At 43.1% G+C, this 23,968-nt stretch overlaps 1 protein-coding gene across 2 annotated transcripts in view; it reads right to left on the bottom strand.

The window, feature by feature from the left end:
• The window catches only part of COL5A3 (collagen type V alpha 3 chain), a 355,418-nt gene that overhangs the window by 161,148 nt on the left and 170,302 nt on the right, over nucleotides 1-23,968 (bottom strand). For both annotated transcript variants that reach the window (XM_089653980.1, XM_089653982.1), the window contains exon 4: nucleotides 14,849-15,011. In XM_089653980.1, the coding sequence (XP_089510106.1) occupies nucleotides 14,849-15,011 (163 nt within the window). The remainder of the gene's footprint in view (nucleotides 1-14,848; nucleotides 15,012-23,968) is intronic.

Below are 23,968 nucleotides of genomic sequence, written 5' to 3'. Positions count from 1 at the left end.
GATTTATATAGAGCCATCAGTTTGCACAGCGCTTTACAAAATGAAGGCAGACATTACAGTTACAATACAATTTGGTATAAGAGGAAACAGAGGGCCCGGCTGGTTACAGCTTACAATCATAGAGGAAGGGTTGAGTGATACAAAAGTTAATACCCACCAATCTGTCATGAACAAGCACCCATGGTAATTAGCTAACCGAGGCGTGGTCCGTGACTTGGGGTAAAGAGGGAATGAGAGGGGCTTACTTTGAGTATATAAGACTGGCAATAATACCCTTTCACAGACACTACCTCTGGCCACCACTAGAGGGAGACTCCACTCCAAGCTAGCTGGCTGTCAACATACAGGCAGATATGAATCTTATATAATATCTGGTGTACTCTAAGGGTGGGGGAGCAGTCTAGCAATTGACACAACCTTCTAGATTTCCTCCAGCTATCCTACAAGCTAGAACCCCAGTGTTAATCACTATTCCACTGTCCACAACCCCCCCCACACCAGACACACAACAAACGGTAGCTTGCCAACAAATAGGGATTAACTTTCGCTCACATGACACACTCATGCTAGGCAATGGCAATTGGTCCAGCACTGTCACATGGTGACTGGCAGAGTATCCTTTGTCAAGTCATTAATTGCAGTATACACAGAGCTTTCTATTTTTGTTCCCAACCACTAAACAGAGGAAAGGAAGGACTAAAAAATATTAAATATATTTAAATATTTTAATATATAATTATTTATTTATGTAACATATAGTATATATTATATATTTAAAGTAGAATTATAGGCAATTTTGTTTTCATTTTGGACAGAGCAAGGGAGGGTTATAACCCTATCTCATTGCAGAGATTTCCCTTCACTTCCTGTCCAATAGCCAAACAGAATTAGAGGAAAGCCCTACAAATGAAGGGAATTCTTTGGGGACCCCCAGGTCACCAGAACCACTATTCCCATTGGAATATTTCCCCTCTATTACTTTTCTGGGGACAACCCAAAATTTGGGATTTTGTTTTACTTTCACTTTCAATGATAATGGTAAACAGGACAAAGAGATAGGGGATATCTCCTTAATGGAGGCACAGACAGCAATAAAAACTTACAGGTGTTCTAATCCAGCCTTTCTCAAGCAGGGTGCCCAAGCATCCTGGGGTGCCTTGAGGTTTCTTCAGGGGTGCCTTGGCAAAATGTCTAAAAATTGACGAAAACTTTTATACAAGACAGCGGGTGGAACAAGCCTGCCTTTTAGTTACACAAAGCCACAGGTCTTCATTGTGCACCATTACGACCTTCTAGCTGCTGGCATCCTGACAACCAATGACATCATGAGTTGATAAGGAGGATGTCAGCTGCCTGCACAGCATCCTAGTTTGACCCTCTTCTGCTGCTCTATGTCAGCACTGGGGTCACATTAGCTCAGTGATGGAGTAAAACTAAAGGAGAAGAGAAACACTGGTATACTAGTCAGTACCAGTGTGCAGAAGTGTATTTGCTTTGGAATAATAAATCTCCTCTAATGTTGGGTGTCCTACACGTGTGGATGTTGCTGCATTATCTAAAACTATTAGAATAGTTTTTCACATTTTAGAATGGGGTGCCTCAAGACTGTCCATATTTTTAAGGGGTGCCTCGGGACTGTCCATAATTTTAAAGGGTGCCTTGACTGAAAAAAAGGCTGATGGTGGGGTCAGACAAACATGAAAGCATGGATCCATTAACAGTTCAAGCTGGTGGTGTAATGGTGTGGGGGATATTTCCTAATAAAGTGGCCGGTGTGTGTATTCTGTGTATATATATATATATACTGCTCAAAAAAAGTTAAGGAATGCTTTTTGATCAGAGTATAGCATCAAGTCAATTAAACTCCTGGGATATTGATCTGGTCTGGTAAGTAGCAGAGGGGGTTGTTAATCAGTTTCAGCTGCTTTGGTGTTAATTAAATTAACAACAGGTGCACTAGATGGGCGACAATGAGACGACACCCAAAACAGGAATGGTTTTACAGGGAGGTCACTGACATTTTTTTCCCTACTCATCTTTTCTGACTGTTTTTTTACTAGTTTTGCATTTGGCTAGGGTCAATGTCACTACTGGTAGCATGAGGCGATACCTGGACCCTACAGAGGTTGCACAGGCAGTCCAACTCCTCCAGGATGGCACATCAATACGTGCCATTGTCATAAGGTTTGCTGTGTCTCCCAGCACAGTCTCAAGAGCATGGAGGAGATTCCAGGAGACAAGCAGTTACTTTAGGAGAGCTGGACAGGGTCGTAGAAGCTCCTTAACCCATCAGCAGGACTGGTATCTGCTCCTTTGTGCAAGGAGGAACTGGATGAGCACTGCCAGAGCCCTACAAAATGACCTCCAGTGGGCCACTGATGTGAATGTCTCTGAATGTCTCTGACCAATCAGAAACAGACTTCATGAGGGTGGCCTGAGGGCCCGACGTCCTCTAGTGGGCCCTGTGCTCACTGCCCAGCACCACAGAGCTCGATTGGCATTTGCCATTGAACATCAGAATTGGCAGGTCCACCACTGGCGCCATGTGCTTTTCACAGATGAGAGCAGGTTCCCCCTGAGCACATGTGACAGACGTGAAAGGGTCTGGAGAAGCCATGGAGAATGTTATGCTGCCTGTAACATCGCTCAGAATGACCGTTTTGGTGGTGGGTCAGTGATGGTCTGGGGAGGCATATCCATGGAGGGACGCACAGACCTCTACAGGCTAGACAATGGCACCCTGACTGCCATTAGGTATCGGGATGAAATCCTTGGACCCATTGTCAGACTCTACACTGGTGCAGTGGGTACTGGGTTCCTTCTGGTGCACGACAATGCCCAGCCTCATGTGGCGAGAGTATGCAGGCAGTTCCTGGAGGATGAAGGAATTGATACCATTGAATGGCCCCCCACGCTCGCTTGACCTAAATCCAAAAGAACACCTCTGGGATATCATGTTTCGGTACATCTGATACCGCCAGGTTGCACCTCAGACTGTCCAGGTCTCATTAGGAGCATGCCCCAACATTGTCAGGCATGCATACAAGCACGTGGGGGCCATACAAACTACTGAGTACCATTTTGAGTTGCTGCAATGAAATTTCAGCAAAATGGACTCGCCTGCTGCATCATTTTTTTCAGTTTGGTTTTTGGGGTGTCTTTGAATTCAGTCCTCTGTAGGTTGATAATTTTCATTTCCATCAAACGATGGGGCATCCTTACATTCCTAACACATTACCCCATCCATATAAGTATAGATATCCAGCATGAGATTTTTCCCCATTGAGATCAGATGTGTTTTCAAAGTGTTCCTTTAATTTTTTTGAGCAGTATATATATATACCGTATTTTCCGGCGTATAAGACGACTTTTCAACCCCTGAAAATCTTCTGAAAAGTCGGGGGTCGTCTTATACTCCGGTGCGAGCCGGTGTCAGGGCGGCACTTTTTCGAGGGGCGGCGCGGCGCCGCCCCCCCTCCTTCTCCAACGGACACTAAGTACAGGGGTGGGCAGAGGGGCTGCTGTACCTTACCTGGCTCCGGTCCCACGACGATCCGGTCCAGGAAGCACGGCTGCTCCTTCTTTCAGTTCGGCCGCTCGATGGTCACGCGGCCGCTCGGCTCCGCCTCCTCACCGGTGATTGGGCGCCAGCACTGGAAAGGCACACAGGCGACCAATCACCGGCGAGGAGGCGAGCGGCCGAACTGGAAGAAGGAGCAGCCGCTCCTCTCCCCCACTGACACTAAAGATGGGGCACTATTCCTCCTCCACACTGACACCAGCGATGAGGCACTGTTCCTCCCCCACTGACACCAACGATGAGGCACTGTTCCTCCCCCACTGACACTAACGATGAGGCACTATTCCTCCCCACTGATACCAATGATGGGGCACTATTCCTCCTCCCCACTGACACCAATGATGGGGCACTATTCCTCCTCCCCACTGACACCAATGATGGGGCACTATTCCTCCTCCCCACTGACACCAATGATGGGGCACTATTCTCCCCACTGATACCAATGATGGGGCACTATTCCTCCCCCACTGACACCAACGATGGGGCACTATTCCTCCTCCCCACTGACACCAACGATGGGGCACTATTCTCCCCACTGACACCAATGATGGGGCACTATTCTCCCCACTGACACCAATGATGGGGCGCAATTCCTCCCACTGACACCAATGATGGGGCGCAATTCCTGCCACTGACACCAATGATGGGGCGCAATTCCTGCCACTGACACCAATGATGGGGCGCTATTCCTCCCACTGACACCAATGATGGGGCGCTATTCCTCCCACTGACACCAATGATGAGACGCAATTCCTGCCACTGATACCAATGATGGGGCGCTATTCCTCCCACTGACACCAATGATGGGGCGCTATTCCTCCCACTGACACCAATGATGGGGTGCTATTCCTCCCACTGATACCAATGATGGGCCACTATTCCTCCCACTGACACCAATGATGGAGCACTATTCCTCCCACTGACACCAATGATGGGGCACTATTCCTCCCACTGACACTAATGATGGGACACTATTCCTCCCACTGACACCAATGATGGGGCACGATTCTTCCCACTGACACCAATGATGGGGCACTATTCCTCCCACTGACACTAATGATGGGACACTATTCCGCCCACTGACACCAATGATGGGGCACGATTCTTCCCACTGACACCAATGATGGGGCACTATTCCTCCCACTGACTAATGATGGGGCACTATTCCTCACACACTGACACTAATGATGGGGCACCATCATTGGTGTCAGTGGGAGGAATAGTGCCCCATCATTGGTGTCAGTGGATGAAATAGTGCCCCATCATTGGTGTCAGTGGGAGGAGTAGTGCCTCATCATTGGTGTCAGTGGGAGGAATAGTGCCCCATCATTGGTGTCAGTGGGAGGAATAGTGCCCCATCATTGGTGTCAGTGGGAGGAATAGTGTCCCATCATTGGAATACCATACTGAAATAGCATACCATATTGAAATCAAATCTGATGTTTTTTCATTTTTATTTGGTGTGCGTTGGAAGAGGGGTAGTCTTATACGGCGAGTATAGCTCAAACCCTATATTTTAACAGGAAAAGTAGGGGGTTGTCTTATACGCCCAGTCGTCTTATACGCCGGAAAATACGGTATATATATATATATATAAATATGTGTATTTTTTACATGAGTTTTCCTTGTCTATCCAGTCCTGAGATTTACACAGCACAATCCTGTCTTACAGGGCAGTTTCTTGTTTTTTCTGAAGTTTCTGAAGTTCAGTATACCTCTCACAGCCTGTGACTGGACAATGAAAATAGAAGCAGCAGAATGATATGATTGTCTCTCTGACCTCTCCTCCTATCAGCATATTCCTTGCATTACAGAACAACTCACTGGCTTCCCCGTCTTTCAATCCAAGTTCTTCTGCAGAAAATGAATATAGATCCTCAATTTATGTCTTTTTTGTGTCTTTTCTATCTACTTGGACTTCAGCTTTAAAGTTGTACTAAAGTTCCTTTTTTTATGACCAAAGAGATCATAATTACCTGCCTTGTGCAATGATATTGCACAAAAAAACTTCTACTTCTGCTCTTCTGGCCATCCCCTGCCAGTGCTGTCACTTTCTCCCTGCTCCAGGTGACTATTTACAGGGCCCAGTGTTAAGGAGGTACCCGTACATGTGCACTCCAGAGCCGGGCTGTGTGCATCCATAGACTTACAAACAGTGCTGGTAAGCCATGCTCCTGCTCCCTACTCACAAGTATTTGTGCCTATGGCTCCTCTGCCAGAGGCGTATTTACCACAAGGCAAACAAGGCACTTGCCAAGGCGGCATTTCTCAGGGGGGCAGCACCTCCCTCCAGAAGAAGGGATGAAAGAAGGGATACACACAACATGAACCAGGTAGGATGTGAGAGAGACTGCGGGCTGCTTGATGGTGTATGTAGAGCCTGACTCTCATTCCCGGGGATGTTTGGAGCTGTGAAGATGAGTGTCTTCCTCTCTATCGCTGGGGGGGTGGGGGTAGTGAAAGGCTCTCCCAGGTGGGGGGCAGGGGTGTTGTTGGTCAATGTCAGGCTCTCTCAATGGGAGGGGGAAGGGGGGGGGGGGGGGGTGTTGGTCAGTGTCTGTAGGGGCACACAATTTTTGTGTTGCCTAGAGCAGCACAAAACCTAAATACAGCACTGTCCTCTGCCTTCAGTTTTTTTTAAGGAGAGTGATGCTGGAGCTGGGACAGGGCTGGATCAGTGAGAGGAGCAGGTAAGTGTTTAGGGTAGGGGGGCTAGTAAAGATAGTAGGGTGTCTTATACCTTAATGCAGAGAATGCATTAAGGTACAAAAAAAGTTCGACTTTAGGACCACTTTAAGTATGGTCAGGTCAGTTCAAAAGGAACCTAGCTCTCCACTTGGTAATTGTAAATAGTGTTTCATATCTACCTTAACAAGGGCTTATAATTATTAATATTATTATTATACAGTATTTATATAGCGCCAAAGGGTTTGCTCAGTGCTGTACAATAGCAAGGGGGACAGAACATGAGACAAAACAGTAACAGTACAATACACGAGGGGTTCGAGGGCCCTGCTTTTTCGAGCTCACAATCTAGGAGGGAGGGGAAGTGGTACAGGAGGAAGTGGCTGTGGGGGATGGAGTGGTGGGAGGAGTGGAGGAGATTGGTTGTTAGGTGAGGGAGGGGTAGGCTTCCCTAAAGAGATGGGTTTTCAGGGTGCGCCTGAAGGTGAGGAGGGTAGGTGACAGTCTGATGGATTGGGGTAGGGAGTTCCAGAGGATGGGGGAAGTCCTGGAGAAGTCCTGCAGTCGGGCGTGGTATGAGGAGACCAGGGAGCTAGAGAGTAGGAGGTCCTGTGAGGAGCGAAGGGCACGGGTAGGGTAGTATTTGGGTATCGGGTCAGTTAGGTAGTTTGGGGCGGTGTTGTGAATGGCTTTGTATGTCAGAGTTAGTAATTTCAATTTGATGCGCTGGGCAATCGGGAGCCAGTGAAGGGATAGGCAGAGGGGGGTGGCGGATGTGGAGCGGTTGGTGAGGTGGATGAGTCTAGCCGCTGAGTTCAGGATAGACTGGACTGGGGATAGCGTTTGTTTGGATAGGTCAGTGAGAAGGGAATTGCAGTAGTCCAGACGTGAGATGATGAGGGAGTGTACGAGTTGTTTAGTGGTGTCTGGGGTGAGGAATGTACGTATCTTGGAGATGTTGCGGAGGTGGAGCCTGCATTACCTTGATAGTGATTGGACATGAGGTTGGAAGGAAAGGTTTGAGTCCAGGGTGACACCCAGGACTTTGGCGCGTGGGGTGGGATTGATGGTGACGTTTCTAGTAGTGATAGAGAGGATGGGGGGGGCTGATAATGGCATTGTTGGACGTGATGGAGAGCTCAGGGGGGGGGGTGCGGGCTGGGGGGAAAACTAGGAGCTCAGTTTTGGACAGGTTTAACTTGAGGAAATGGAGGGATAGCCAGTCTGATATGTCGTTCAGGAGGTGGGCGATGCGGGCGGAGAGTGAGGGGGTGAGGTGGGGGGTGGAGAGGTAAATTTGTGTGTCCTGAGTATAATAACTAACTAAAGTAAAAAGAAAAAACAATATATTATATATTTCGCCTTTCAATGCAGTAGTAAAGATCCCCAAGCACTTTACAATTTCAAGACTTTCTCTTCATACTGTTCAGCTTCAAACTGCTCACCCGGCAACATGAAGCTAGTAGTTTGTTTACAGATGTCATTTTGGCCCCCAACTGAAAGAAATGGTTTCTTGGTTAAGTTGCGTTGGAACAATACCTGTCCTGTGAACATGGATTTGGCAGCTCAGTATAGTTAGCTTTACTATGCAATTTAAATGTCAGTAGATGAAGAACAAAAGCAAAGGTTCCATCTTGTTTGCCCGCAGTGCTACAGGCCGCTCCACTGAATAGAAATTCCTGTTGTGCTTGCAGAGTGAATTGTGTGGAGGGGGAGCCCCATGGCCAGCTGGAGCTCTGACCCCTGACCACAAGGGAGATTTAGGATCCCAGCCAGAAAGCGTTCCTGCCAACATCAACAGAGCTTGAGAGGAATCAGACACAGGAAGATCTGAATTTTATAGTAAATTATATAGACCAAAGAGTGAATAATGTGGAATTGGATACATAGAGTATAGCTTATTCAATTAATTCCTTCAAAAGTTATTAACCATAAACATGCAACAAGAACCAAGGGTGCTGGCAGAGAGAAGTCAATTATGCACTGTTAAAATGAACCTCCAGTTTTGTTGAGAAAACAATCTAAATCTTCAATTTTTACACATTAGGAAAAAAACTTCATTGAAGATTCTCACCTGCTTTTGATCTAAGTACTTAAAGCTCAAATTTCAGCCATTCAGCTCTTGAAAGAGTAAGGCAGGAGGATGCGAGTTTCTTCCCTGCAAGCAATAATTGCATGTAAAAATCCAACATGCTTGTTGTACCCAAGTTGATCAATGGATTGAATTGGGTACAATCAGCCTGACCATAGATGGTTCCGGTCGAGATGCTGAAACAGCCTAGATTCAAAACATCTATGGCCAGCAGAAGTAATTGGATTCCCCTTGCTCCCCTTTGCTCCTCTAAAGAACTTCCTATTAAATCCATGCCTTTACTCTTCTTGTTTGTCAGAATATTGTGCTATCTCCGGCCAATATCTTGCTCTTGTCTCCTCCATTGCTGTCCATATCTTTGCTACCACTTGTTACCCACCTTTGGCTTGTTCCTCTACTACACTTCTGCCTGATCCCATCCTGCAACCACTTGTTACCAACTTCTGGCTTGTTTACTGACTATGCTTCTGTGTGATCCAGGGGCGGACTGACAACTCTTGGGGCCCCCAGGCAATAGGGGATCCTGGGGCCCCTGTGTCCTTGCCCAAACTCAAAAAAGCCTATGAAAAAGGTACCAGGGGCATCTCATGGGGCCCCCTACTGACCCTGGGCCCTCGGGCAGTGCCCGAGTTTCCAAACGGTCAGTCCGCCCCTGGTGTGATCCCCATCTTCTATATCTGGTACTGGACCCCAGCTTACTCACTTCCTGGTGGGGTAATCCTGAGGACTGTGCCTTGGTGTTAACATGCATCTCCACCATCAGTTCTGGTGAATACCAGTTTTTGCTTAGACCCCACTCCTTGGGTTAGCCCGAGTAATCCACCAGAGTGACCTGCCCATGTACTCTTCCTATTGGCCTCTCTATTGCAATAGCTACTGGTCTCCAAGCCTGACTCCTGACGCTAACAGCTGCTCTGTTCACCAATGAACCAATCAGAAAATAGTATATTCAAGTATGGAGGAATATGTGCAACACCTGCTTCCCCTGAAAGGAACACCTGGTACCTGAGCAGCCAATTTCCAGGCTTGAGAGCTGCCATATGGGGATGGAGAGTGTGTAGAACTCCTGTGTACCTCTTGCTCAGCAAAGCAAGGCTTTCACTGAAATCTCAGGCAGGTCAGCAGTAGATTGAAATTGTAAAATATGCTCCATGAAGTATAAAAAACCTGTTACTATGCCACTTTAGTTCAATCTTTGGACCTTTATAATTTAATGGTTACTGGACTTGATATGAGAAAGAACTGTAACAATAGTGCTTTTATATTATTGCACATTATTATCTCTAGCACAGTAGTTTTGTGTGCTATCATAAGTGTTGTTATTTGTACACTTCTTAGCCATTAGTCTGTTAATTCTCAGCTCTCGGATTAGACACGTCCAAATTTCATTTATTTGGCCTGATAACCATAGAAGAAAAATTGGAATTATTTCCCCCTCCTTAGATAATACTCAAAAAAAAGCACAGAAAGAAGCCAATAGATAAATATATTTTCCAAAACCAACAGGAGAATATTTACAAGACAATAATTTACACTAATGCAGCCTTATAAAGGGAGTTATCTACAATTACATAATTTGGAGGGTTTTCTTGCTTATTAAAACTGTAGCTTTAAGTGGGAACATCATCAATAAAAAACATAACTTAAATGTTATTCATTTGTAAAGAAGTTGAACTGTTTCTGACTCTATTTGCTCTTTCAGTTTTAAAAAGTAACAGCTATTATTTTATGTTATAAAGAGAGACTGATTGCTACATCAGTAGAAAAAAATAACTACATAAATACATATAAATATAAATTGTTGATCCATGAAAAACCCAATTACCTTATGGAATCATAAAGTTTTTTTCTGTTGGAGCAAATTGGACCAAGCTGTAAGGATTTTTTTTGCCTTCCTCTTGATCAGCTGTAGGTATACAGTTTGATATATGAAGGTTTTCAATGTATTTATTTATTTTTTGTTATATTGTTTGAATTAGATAGCCTTATAACTTTTTTTCAACGTGACGTGGGGTTGATTTACTAAAACTGGAGAGTGCAAAATCTGGTACAACTCTGCATAGAAACCAATCAGTTTCCAGTTGGTTGCATGGTAGCCAATCAGATTCTAACTTCAGCTTGTTCAATTGCGATTTGACAAAAAAATTTGGAAGCTGATTGGTTGCCCCAGATTTTGCACTCTCTAGTTTTAGTAAATCAATCCCTATGTATACAGTATATGAGCAAAACAGGATCCAGACATCTATTTTCATTAATGTAACCAATTTCTAATCTGCTAATATATATTGTTCTCTATGGTCCATAAATCAGAGATGAACATGTGGATTTGTTGTTTATCATGAACTGGGCAAACCTAGACAGGCTATGGAGATCTGATACTTTTTTCATAAACCTTTATTCTCTGTTTTCTCAGAATCTATATATGCGGCTTTGCATGACAAATCACACAACCCTACTTACTAGAGCTCCTAAATTGTGGGATTCATCACAAGTCTTGTGAACTGACATTCTGTTTATTTTACCATTGCTATTGTATATTTTGTAATATCTTTTTCTTTCTTTTCATTAAAACAATATTTATAAATTGATAACCTCAATTTTCTAAATGCTCTAAATAAGAAATTAAAAAAATCCTTGGCTCTATGAAGAAAGCTATTATATTTTAAACTCTGTTACCTTCCTGTCTGCAGTGGCATTAAGTGTCACAGACATTTCTTAAGGTCAAAATTGTTACAGCAGATGCTGTGAACTGTGAATGTTTCTATTAATACATGTGGTGGCAGCTATTGCTTCTGTGTGTAAAGGGTTAACTGCAGAGTAACCCATCCCAGATCATTTTCAGTCTGCTGCCACTTAGATTGTTGCCACACAGCCTGGAAAATCTCTGTACAGGGTGAGGCCAAGAGCGCAATGGTCACATTCTGATGCCAAAGGCGGGTTTTCCAAACTGGCACCATCAAAATACCAGGCCATATACCAGTAGTCTCCAAACTGTGGCTCTTTGCTTGCCTTTATCTGGCCCTTGAGGCATTATTCCTGCTGCTGACACCAGCAATGCACCATAATTCCTGCCACTGACACCAACAATAGAGCACTATTCCTTCTACTGACACCAACAACGGGGCATAATTCCTTCCACTGACACCAACAATGGGACACTATTCCTTCCACTGGCACCAACTATTCCCCCCCCCCCCCCCTACCAAAGATTGGGCATTTTTTACTCCCACTTGATAGGAATCAGCTTAAGTCTGTAGCCCCTGTCCTCATTATTTTCACCCTCAGGCCTGGGAGAAATAAAGCTCCAGACACCGAAGTGTGCAAGCTAAATCTCTGAAAGTTTAATGCATGACAAGAACTGTTATACAGAACTCAGTAGGCATTGCTTAATCTTAGGATGACCAATGAAACATTCCATTCTTATCAATATAGTTATGTGAAGAACAGAAACTACAAATAGCTGAGGGATATCATATAAGGTAGTTCAGTTTACAGTGAAATGGAAACAATTCTCAGAAAACAAGACATATCTCCTTATACCACTGGGTACAGCAGTCCCCCCTAAAGTCTGAATGACAGTAAACTGGCCCTTTCTTTGGAAAGTTTGGAAACCCCTGCCATATACATTTGCATGTGCTGCGCCTCTGTGCACCCATTTCCTGATATAAAAAGACTCCTTGTCCTGACTGCAGCCAACTGGAATACTGCAATCCCTTAGATCACTCAGCCAACAGATAACAGTCTATTTTCAAAAAACATATTTCTGAGCAATTAGGTTCTTTATTTGGGTATAAAAAAAGAACTACTGTGGAAGTTGTGGAAGTCAGTTAAGCAAAGTAGGTTTAATAAAAAGTCACACTATGTAATGGTGGGAAATGTAATGTCAAATTCAGCACTCTGGTTGGGTTAAGATCAGGGGCGGACTGACAACTCATGGGGCCCCCAGGCAATAGGGGATCATGGGGCCCCTGTGTCCTTGCCCAAACTCAAAAAAGCCTATGAAAAAGGTACCAGAGGCATCTCATGGGGCCCCCTACTGACCCTGGGCCCTCGGGCAGTGCCCGAGTTTCCAAATGGTCAGTCCGCCCCTGGTTAAGATGCTGATTTATATTCTCAACAAGTGAGTGTGTATGGTTGTGGAAAGAACTCTAGTATGCCCCTTCAAAGAAAGCTAATGGCAGGTAAGGCAGGTCCACTGTTAGTGTTGCTAACCATATTGATAAAAATAGGAAATAAATATATCAAAAGTAGTTTGTGCAATAAAAAAAACCAAACCTGCCAGCAGTGAATAAGTTAACTGCAAACTATTCTATATTCTATATTGCTACCTGACCCTTGTATGTGTGTTTCTTCGCATGTCCTACATCTCGCTCCTCATTTTGCCATTCCTCACCTCTTTATTGAGATACAAAAATGTAAAAGTTCAGTTCAGGCAGATGTCCATGGTAATTCCCATCCCACGCCTTTCCCCAGTGAGACACCCCCTGGAACATTGTCTGCACCACAACAAAACATACAGTGCATGGGAAACGAGGAACAGTGTTCTGCATTGCTCCATCTCACTGGGGATTCCACAAGGCACAATACTGATGAACATATTTCCCCGGCAAATATGTCAACAAAAACTGCTGACCGCTCTGGATTAAATGTTCTCGTTTTGATTTGTGGTGACAAATGGATTTCTCACAGAGGCTCATCCAACCCTGAGACACAGAAATACATAAGCACTCTATAGCTTGTGGGTTATAATGAACTTAAAAGTGAACTGTGCTGTATTTGGAAACATTTCCAAATTCCAAATTTTCCTGAAGTCCATCTGCACTGAACATTTTGTTTTGGATAGAGTGGGGAAGGGTTAGATCTTCCGTCAATTTTTTATAATCATCTTTATCCCTATTGGGGAGATTCCCTCTTCGCTTCCTGTTAGGTCAGGAGGTAAAGAGGAATCTCCCCAACTGAGACAAAGATGGTGATTTTTCTAATGGGGACACAGACAAACATACAAAACACAATTTTAGTGGAGTTAAGAAGGCTTATGTTTTTATTGCTGCCTGTATCTTCCTATACTGTTATCAACCACACCTCCCGTTTCTTATATGGCACCAGGATCATGTAGTGTCAGTTACTAATAGTCACTGCCTGGCCAGGTATTTTAGATAACGTAGATAAGCTTTTTTTTCCAGTTGTTATTGTTATACTTCTTTAAAGGATCGGTCCACCCAAAACGTACAGTATAATTCAGTACTTGGTAGACTTTGGAGAGTTAAACCCTCTACAGCAGCCTTTCTCAACTAGGGTTCTGTGGAACCCATGGGTTCCTCCAGGGCTTGCTAGGGGTTCCTTGAACAGTGACCAATTTCTGCCACTCAGATGAGTAACTACTGACATCAATGATTATTTTAGTTATTTTTAAGGTGGCATTCTTCCCTCTGACAAAAAATGTAAAGAGTATTCTTCTTAATGCTAATGTACTGTGTGTTGTAGACATAGTAATTTTTAGCAGGGGTTCTCTGAGACTGGAAAATTATTTCAAGGGCTCCTCCCTATTAAAAAAAAAACAGAATAAAGCTTCTCTACAGGTTTCCTACATCTTCCATGTGTTCTGGTGGTGAGATTTCTGCTCTTGTATTTCTAGACCCATGGTTTCTGTGGGGAAGTCCTACTCTCTTGTTTTTTTTATATGATGGGGAATGTAATAGGAGTTGGTGGGAAGGATCACCCCACACATCAAAAAAGGCAGTAACAAAACTAGGGCTGATGAAAGTGAGGTCTCATGGTTGACGTTCCTAATAGATGTAAGAAGTTGATTTAGCCTTGACTCCACCTATAAGTTAATTGGTACACCCATTAAAGGTTTCTCCCACCCAAACACACTCAGTTACAAGCTGCAAGTGCTGCATAATGGTGCTTTAAAGCATCATTATACAGATAGAGTAGGGAAGGGTTACAACCTCTGTTGGGTGTTGCTCTCCAATTCTATCCAAAACTAAAGAGAAAAGTTCCATTTAAAGCACCATTATAATAATAATAATAGTAATATGACTAATGATAAGAGACCACACAGCTCTTAAAGTGGATTGCAGCAGGAAGAGCAGTAGAATTGTATGATAAGAACTGATAATTTTTTTCTGTATCAAATATACTGACCTATAAAGTGGAGTTGTTTAATAATGGCAGAAGTCAGAAAAAAACATTTGTGGGCCTAAAACACAACTTAGATGCTACATAAAACTAAATTGTCCCTAGAGCCCATGATATTTATCCAAAACCTTATTTGAGGTGTAAGTCTAGCCGGAACTTTTCTCTTTAGTTTTGGATAGAGTTGGAGAGCAACACCCAACAGAGGTTGTAACCCTTCCCTACTCTATCCATAACTTAAAACAAAGTTTTGGCTGGACAGACACTACTGGTGTCTGATTCCTTTTTGAAAGATGAAGATTAATTACCAGCAGTGGAAAGAAGAGCTGAAAATGTAAGCACAACCCTCCTACCTCAAAGACCTCCTCATCAAGTAGTCGTGTCCCAAACAACGTAACACCTTCTGTGCTGATAATGGCGTTTTCGTCACGGTCCAGGAATTGGGTCTGCTTCTTCTCACAGTCTACGTACATGGTCACATTTTTTCCTTCAACGCTCAGTGCAATCCGATGCCACCTGCCAGAGACCATCAGACACAGACCTATGGTTTGTATGCATTACAAAACACATGTTTATTCCATATAAGACAATACAAACTACAGATGATAAATTAGCACTTCTGCTAGAAACACGGTCACAGACTGTTGCTTAGGATGTCAACAAACAGTAAATGGTGGCATGTTTCTTTCTAAACAAAGACCTTTGCAGGCTTGCGTCAGGTAAAGATACATGCTTGTGCCTATGGAAGGAGGGTAGGGGAGCACTGTGAAGGCCCCGACCTGTCTCGGTGGAGACATTTGTGATTGGCCAAGAATAGTCAATTAACCTTCCTACATGCAGGCTCAGCCAGGGGGCTTCAGATGGAATTGTGAAGGGGCCTACAAACATACGAAAGTTTCCTGATCTGACAGCAAAATTTGAAAGAGTGTTCTCTAAGATATTTATGAACCTCTACATAGAGCCGAATGACCCTGGTGGAATCTCGGTTATAGAACGCAATAATCTATTTTATAGTGTGTTGAGAATGTAGATTATATGCAATAAAGTACATCTAAACCAAATCGTTATTTTATTTGCATGCAGTAGGGAATAGTTAAAGCTGGTTATAGCCCTTAGTATTTTTTATCCATGTCCAATTGGGGATAATTGTATATGAAGAACATAATGACTGTTTTTGGCACCGTTTACAGCTTTTCATTCAAAAGCTCTCATACAATAGACTCACAATTACTAGTAAAATTTGGACGCATAAAATCCTAGCGTTAATACCACCAATCTTTTTCTGAGCTCTCTCAATGGAAATCCCTGTGCCATTTCAATATCCAAAAAGGGTGCAGGAAGGGTTTAAGTTTTGGACAAAGACTGAAGGCCCACTTACACCATTGCACTGTGATAATGCTCATGTTATACAACACATGTGTTGGTGTTCTACAGTGCTATTCATTGTGAATGGCACTCCAACACACCTCCCAAATGAAGTGTCCAGTGCATTGTGCTGCAATGCCCTACTTTTGCATGTGTTCCAGTGCATTTTGGTCAATTTACTTTACTTTGAATTGGATGTTTAATGAACCACAACGCAATGCATGCATTGCAACCCACAGCGTTGTGATGTGAATCTAAAATCAAAATGTTTTATTCATTTTGGATACGGTAGGGAATAGTTAAAAGTCATGTTAGTCTTTTTTTTGGCATATGTCCACTTTAATGTAAAACTGATTTTCATGCTGAATGACACACATGCCTCTTTCCTGAGAAAGTGGAATACTCTTATCAGAAAATCCCGACAAATAAATGTACTCTTTATGGAATTAATAGATGGGAAATTGTATTATTTCCACATGGTCATACTTACCTAATATTATGATTATACACTAAGTTAGATATTTATGGGAGCCCAACTACAGGCAAAAGGTTTTTTTTTCAATTATTGGATGAAGATAGGGAGGCTTAGATCTTCTACCATCATTTTATGGTCAGGGTCCATCCCAGGTGAGTTGCTATAATGTGCATATAGTTCTTTGAGCAGTTTGAGCTTGTGTGTTGTCCTGGAGAAACAGGACGCCTTTAGTGATCAACCCAGGCTGTTTTTTTCCCACAGACGCGTTTGTACTGGTCATAAGTGGAAAGCTGTCTTGGTATCCAGCGTGCGCTAACTTTTCAAAAATGGAAATGTTTGTGAATGATTAAGTTCAACGTTTCCCACAGAAAGATTAATCTTTTGTGCAATTTCACAACAGATTATGCATCTATCATCCAGGAGCAGTCGTTCCACCTGCTGAATGGTCACAGGAATGACTACTGTGGGCTACGAACCACCATGACCAGGATCGTCACTGATGGACATACGGCCATCTTTGCAACATTTACACCATTCAAATGTCTTAATATGGCTGCTTGTCTCATCACCATACTGTGCTTGGAGTTTTCTGTAGATATCCATGGGTTTTACACCTTCATTCACAATAAACTTCATCATCAAAAGCTGTTCCATGCATGCACTGTCTGCCATCTTGATTAACAGTCTCTGGACTGGCCCGCAACATGTGTGCCGCTTATCAGTAATAGGACACACTTGCCATTTACTACTGCAACACCATGCTAGCATCCCTTTTTATAACTGTACAATTAAAAGTCCTGGTTTAACTTGAATGGCCCCTGTATTTTTGTTCAAGTGACAACTCTAAAATGCTGGATATTCTTTGGCTTTTATTCCCAGTGACAGTGGTCACCAGGACAAATAAGGAGTGTGAATTTCACCATTATTAACAATTAAAATAAAAAAGGTTATGGTTTTAAATACACTTTAGGCTTGAGGAAAGGGGGGTGGGCTAAATGTTAGGCTTAGGTTAAAGTGTTACTAAACCCACAACAGTAAAATCAGTCTGTATATGCAGTAAAGCATGCTTGTTATACTCACTGTGGAACCTAAGGGGTCAATCCTCTGAATTGTGTAAAAACAATGTTTGATCCTGACTCCTCTGATCCTCCCCTTCTTCCAGTGTCCCCTTCTTATCTCCTGATAAGACATATCGTGTGGAGTCACTCTGCACATGCTCAGTTTCGTGTGTATTGCTAGAGAGGTTTTTTTTTTTCTTGGGAGAGTATATGTGATCAGCACAGGGTCAATCAGCACTATCCAGACACCGGTCAGGGGTCCTGTTTCCTACTTGAGCAGAATGAAAACTCCTCCTAAAAGCTTTAACATGTGCTTGGCTAGACACTGATAGAAATCACAAGACTGCTCTAACTACTGATAGAAAAGGTATTTAGCAGTTTATATTTACTAAAATAATTGCACTTCCATGTTCTGTGTGCTGTGGGAGACCAGATATAGTGAATGCAGGGTCTTGGGTTTAGTAACACTTTAAGCAGGGGCGTCCCTAGGGTTGGCGTCACCTGGTGCGATAACACTTGGTGACACCCCCTCCGACGATCCCCGCAGAATGGACCGGATCTGCAGATTGAGCATAATGGATCAGACTCCGATCCATTATGCTCCCCAATCCGTAGATCTGATCCATCCTGCGGGGATCGTTGGCCTGCAACCTATATGGGGTGACACCGGACCCGCTCCACGAAAAGGTAAGTTGTAAAGAAACTCCATCCTGAGGGGATCGTCGACTTGCTTTACAACTTACCTTTTCGTGGAGCGGGTCCCGTGTCACCCCGTGTGGTCGGTGTCACCCGGTGCAGGCCGCACTCCCCGCACCTGCCTTGGGACGCCACCAGGGGTGGACTGACAACTCATGGGGCCCCCGGGCAATAGGGGATCATGGGGCCCCTGTGTCCTTGCCCACACTCAAAGCACACCCAAAAAAGCCTATAAAAAGGTACCAGGGGCATTTCATGGGGCCCCCTACTGAAACCCAGCCCTAGGGCAGTGCCCGAGTGCTCGAATGGTCAGTCCGCCCCTGGACGCCACTGACTTTAAGGGTTATGTTTCAGAATTTGGTTACTATTTCCCTTCCCTGTATAGACACTACAGGAAGTTAGGGGAATTCTCTCCAAAGTGAATCCCCTCTTAGATGCCACCAGGACAAATGTCCCTGATTGTAAAGGTTTTCCTCTATTCCTGTACTGGTGACAACTCAAAATCTTGGATTCTGTGGGACAAACAGCAGTTGGAATTAAAACTTGAAAATATTTTCTAGCACTTTACTCAAAGTTGGGTTAAAAGGTGAAGTCATACTTTTTAGGGTTAGGTTAGGGGTTAAACTTTAGGGCAGCCTAAGTGTGAGCTTCACGATAACTGTTAGTGAAAGATGATACTTAGGTTTACTTGTCATGCACCTTAACATCCTGCACCAGGTTTTTGGTACCAAAAACTAACATACTGTCAAGGTTCACATAAGATCCAATATATCTGAAAGTTCTGGATGCAGTATTAAGAAACAACACTTTTATACATTGGAAAATGTTTAATTAGACCTAAGCTGATTGTAAATTTGCTGTAATTTGCTCCTTTATTTTATTTGTAAGATACTCTTTTGCATAAATCCAGCCAGTAGGATTACACAATTCAAATTTTATGAGCACTTAGCTTTCCATAGTAAATGTAACTGATTCAAGCACCATTGTCTTATACACTATGGAATAGCTGGTTCTTATAAGAAGTAAAAAACACACGTGAAAAAAGTTCAATTAATTGCAATGTTTTAAGGTTTCTTTAATCACAGGGCTTTTCCCTTTTTCCTCACAGCACCAGAGAGCAGCTCCCCATAGCTCTCTAGGAGGGGTATCACTGCTAATGTGACATCTAACTATTGAGGACCTTTGATGACCATTTCACAGCCTTTTACATACAAATATTTTAATTATGATATGACATGCATCCATGCAACATGTTACACATTTCATGTACTGTATTCAATGTAAATGACACAGATTGCTGAAATAGTGCAGCTGTATCCATGACTTATATTTCAGCTGTTGAACTCAATAAAGACTTGAAATGGTAAGACATAAAACCATCATTTCCAAGTAAAAGCTTACAGAACCATAAATTCAAATAATGATCTCACCATCCCACTCTGCAAAAACCACTCCTAACAAAAGTAATGGTAACCTACCCTCAGCATAGTTACTAACATCTGAAAATAGTTAGGAGGGACACCTTTTAGGGATTGAAAAAACAAATATCTTGCCCTATGAACGTTTACACTCCAAAGACATGCTGGTAGGTTCATTTAATCCTGTCTAAATTGTCCCTAGTATGTGTATGTATGGATGTGAGTTAGGGACCTTAGATTGTACGTCCCTTGAGGGTTAGGGACTGATGTGAATGTACAATATATATGTAAAGTGCTGCTTAAATTGATGGCGCTATACAAGTACCTGTAATAAATATTAAATAAATACATTTGTGGGCCTAGGGGAAAAAGTGGATGTTGGTTCATGGTTTTGCTCTACTATGGTTTGGATAACATATGGGTACACTGAAGTGAAAATGCCATAATAATTATTAGTGCCCCTGCACACAATTACTCTAAAACCCTAATGCAATTTTTTTTTTTTAAATGTTAGAACTGCAAACCTCAGCTCTCTTATTAGACTTAACCGATGAGACACTCTGGGAAGATTGCATTTGGTTTATAGGGTTAATTTCAGAGTGTCTGGCCTGCAGTAGAAGCTCTGGGGTCAATATATCCCTGTTAGGACAGTGAAACAAACCCTACTGACTACAGATTTAAAACAAATTGGATCCAATGATTTGTACACTGCAGAAATCAATTTTTCCAAAGGGGTCCCCTTCCCCACCCCCAGGCCCACCTCAAGCATTGGTTTCAGTGGTCAGAGTTATAACCCCCAGCATTGGTGTCCATGGACACCATAAAAAAACCAGCATTGGTGGTCAACAGGAAAAAAAATAATAAACCCACTTTCATTGATATCAGTGACAGTAATATTAAACCCACCTTCATTTGTGGTCAATGGCAGTAGTATTAATACCCTCATAACTGGTGGTCAGTGTTAGATTCAAAATACCCTCATCACTGGTGGTCTGTGGCTGTACTATCAACTCTCCCTGCATTGGTGGTCAGAGGCAGTACCGTTATACACACTTCATTGGTGTTGGGCGGTGCTGCTTACCTGATCCCATGCTACTGCACTGCTGTCACTCTCCTTGACCACCAATGCACAGAGCATTCCTGCCACTGACCACCAAAGTAAGAAGCATTCTTCCCTCTGACCACCAATATATTGAGCATTCTTTCCACTGTCCACCAAAGTAAGAAGCATTCTTCCCTTTGACCACCAATATATTGAGCATTCTTTCCACTGCCCACCAAAGTAAGAAGCATTCTTCCCTCTGACCACCAATATATTGAGCATTCTTTCCACTGCCCACCAAAGTAAGAAGCATTCTTCCCTCTGACCACCAATATATTGAGCATTCTTTCCACTGCCCACCAAAGTAAGAAGCATTCTTCCCTCTGACCACCAATATATTGAGCATTCTTTCCACTGCCCACCAAAGTAAGAAGCATTCTTCCCTCTGACCACCAATATATTGAGCATTCTTTCCACTGCCCACCAAAGTAAGAAGCATTCTTCCCTTTGACCACCAATATATTGAGCATTCTTTCCACTGCCCACCAAAGTATTCTTTCCACTGCTCACTAGTATAGGAGGGCCCATTTCTAAATGACCACCCGTTTAAGGCGATCCTTCTCCAGATTCTTTTCTGGCCTTTATATTGTTAATTTAATTTAATTACTATCACTAAAAATACCTGATATATGCAGTGAATTTCAATTACATAAGGTACAACACATTCCTTATTCTTTTACTTATTTTTATAGTTCAACATAGTGTTGACCTAAATGTGCTGTGAGCTGCAGATTTAGAAATTATTAGTTGGGGTTCCCCAACACCTGATTTTGCTGGAACTCCACCATGATCAACAGCCACCAGCCGGCTTGCAGTAAGGCACTGAGTCTGAGAGGAACACTGGAAGGAGCTGCAGCTCAGCTGCTACACTGGCCTCAGACACCCGGCATCTTCCTCTGTCCTTTCTTCCTCCCCTCTGCCGCTGCTCCCCTCAGCTGAAGGATCATTCATGACATGGCGGCACCCCGCACAGAGTAAGTGGCAGCCCCTAGGTGGCAGTGCGCCCTAGGCAGTCGCCTAGTTTGCCTAGTGGAAGCACCGGCCTTGGGTGCACATTAACCACTTCCTGCCTGGCCCATGTAAATAAACAGCCGGACAGGAGCAATGCAGGCGAGGGTTGCCGTTCATAAACGGCGCCTGTATTTACAGCCTGGAAGCGTGCGGCACCACGATCCAGTGCCCGCTGTGTCCGGAGGGCACAGAGTAACACCAATCGCTCACGTGTGAGGTCCTGATCATGTGATCACTGATTGGCCAATCAATGATCACATGTATAGTAGTAAGCAAGATGTCACTTCTGACATCATTGCTTACTACTATTGAAATGTGAGAATGATCACAGAAATAACATGGTACAAGGCTATTCACAACAGTCTTGTACCATGTGACAAGCTGTGACCAATCGCAGCTCACACAGTATTTCTCAATGACTGCAAGAATGCAATCAGAGAGAAGGAGAAATGATTGATTTTACAGCCTTAAAAGAAATCAGTGTAAAAAAAAAAAAAAAATCTTCATCACCCCCCACAAGTAGTACAGTGTCACTATGGTGACACTACTGCTAGGGTGACAGTATGTTTTAAAAAACACATAAATAATAATATAAAAATAAAAATGTAAAACAAAAAATTTTGAAAAATTATAATTTTTGGTTATAAACTAATTTGGGTTTTTTTTAAACTAAAAATATAGCGGAATACATTTTGGCCAAGATTTATGAAGAACGATTATTTATTTACAAAATCTTATAAGAAAAACACTTTTTTTCTACATTTTTGGACTTTTTCATTTATATAGCAAAAAAAATTAAAATCCCAGTGATGAACAAATACCATCAAAATAAAGTTTTATCTGTCTCAAAAAAATGCTAAAAAATTCATATGGGTACAGTGTTGCATGACCGCGCAATTGTCATTCAAAGTGTGATAGCACTGAAAGCTGAAAATTGGCCTGGACAGGAAGGGGGTAAAAGTGTCCGGACTTGAAGTGGTTAAGCAAAATTGCAACATGTCCTCCTTTTATGCCCTGTTTAAACATTTAGAATACTGGATGAATGATTGTCTGTTTTTTTCTGCATACTAGTCTCATATCAAAAATGAAGAGATTACTAACGTTACGAAAATTTTTAACGATGGAATAAAAATTCTGAACAATGTAATGTATTTGTACTGGTTAAATGAAAATCGTACAATAAAAATTTTTGTGCTTTTCCCTTCTATTTTTTTCCAGACGATTGCTGTGTACTAATGATCAGATTATTGTACGGTCGCTTTAAAAGTGGCATTTTTCGCACAATATCCTGCTCGTGTATACAAGGCCAGGGGCGGACTGACCATTTGGGAACTCAGGCACTGCCCGAGGGCCCGGGGTCAGGAGGGGGCCCCATGAGATGCCCTTGGTACCTTTCATAGGCTTTTTTGGGTGTGGTTTGAGTGTGGGCAAGGACACAGGGGCCCCATGATCCCCTATTGCCCGGGGGCCCCATGAGTTGTCAGTCCACCCCTGTACAAGGCTTTATTAGTGTACACAAAGGCGGTGCGTTTGTGTGAACTGAAGTAATAAAACATAATTGTCTATGCACTGGGACTGTGCTGGGCAACTCAACAGGGTTGGTGTGAAGGAGCCCTAATGAGTAAGCAAAAATCATGCAGTATAAATTCCATTTTAGATATGTCAGTGTTTGAGCCTGCGTTCACACTGATGCGGTGCAGAATTTGCAGCGGATTCTGTGTGAATTCCACACTGTATCACAGTCGCACCCCATTCATGCGAACCGCTGAGGATGTGTATGTCAAGTTAACAACACCCCAAAATTGCTTTGCAAAATGAGGTGCGATGTGCAGAATCAGATTGCAGTGTGAATACCCATGTGATCCGATTCTATTTCGGACCAAAAAAAAGGTCCTGCACCTTTTTGATGCAGATGAGGTGCGATCTGAGCCACAGAAAATGTATGGCTCAAATCGCACTGCACAGAATTCGCATGTGATTTGCACAGGAATGCGGTGTGGTTCCCGTGTGTATCACATGCGATATACCACACTGCATGTATGTGAACCCGGGCTCAAGGTACCATTTCAGCACCTAAAAGATCACATAATTGCCAAAAGCATCATTTTGCTAAGAAATCCTTCAACTGTCTCCAATAAGGCAAGCCATAGATTTTACAATTTTCTTTCTTTCCATCATGGGTGAAAGGAAAGAAATTTGCCCGATTCCCCCATCAACACAGTCAGTGCTGATGGCGGAATCTCTCATGCAGCGCTATTGTGTTCTGCCGGGGGGAGCCTTCCCTGCCAGCAGAAAACAATGATCACTGCTCGCTATAGCCACCAGCAGTGATTGCATGCAAGAAATCC

Source organism: Staurois parvus, unplaced genomic scaffold, assembly GCF_062004578.1.
Source record: "Staurois parvus isolate SC_StPar_1 unplaced genomic scaffold, SC_StPar_1.0 ptg000732l, whole genome shotgun sequence".
NCBI classification, from domain to species: domain Eukaryota; kingdom Metazoa; phylum Chordata; class Amphibia; order Anura; family Ranidae; genus Staurois; species Staurois parvus.
This window is presented reverse-complemented; position numbering and strand designations above follow the sequence as displayed.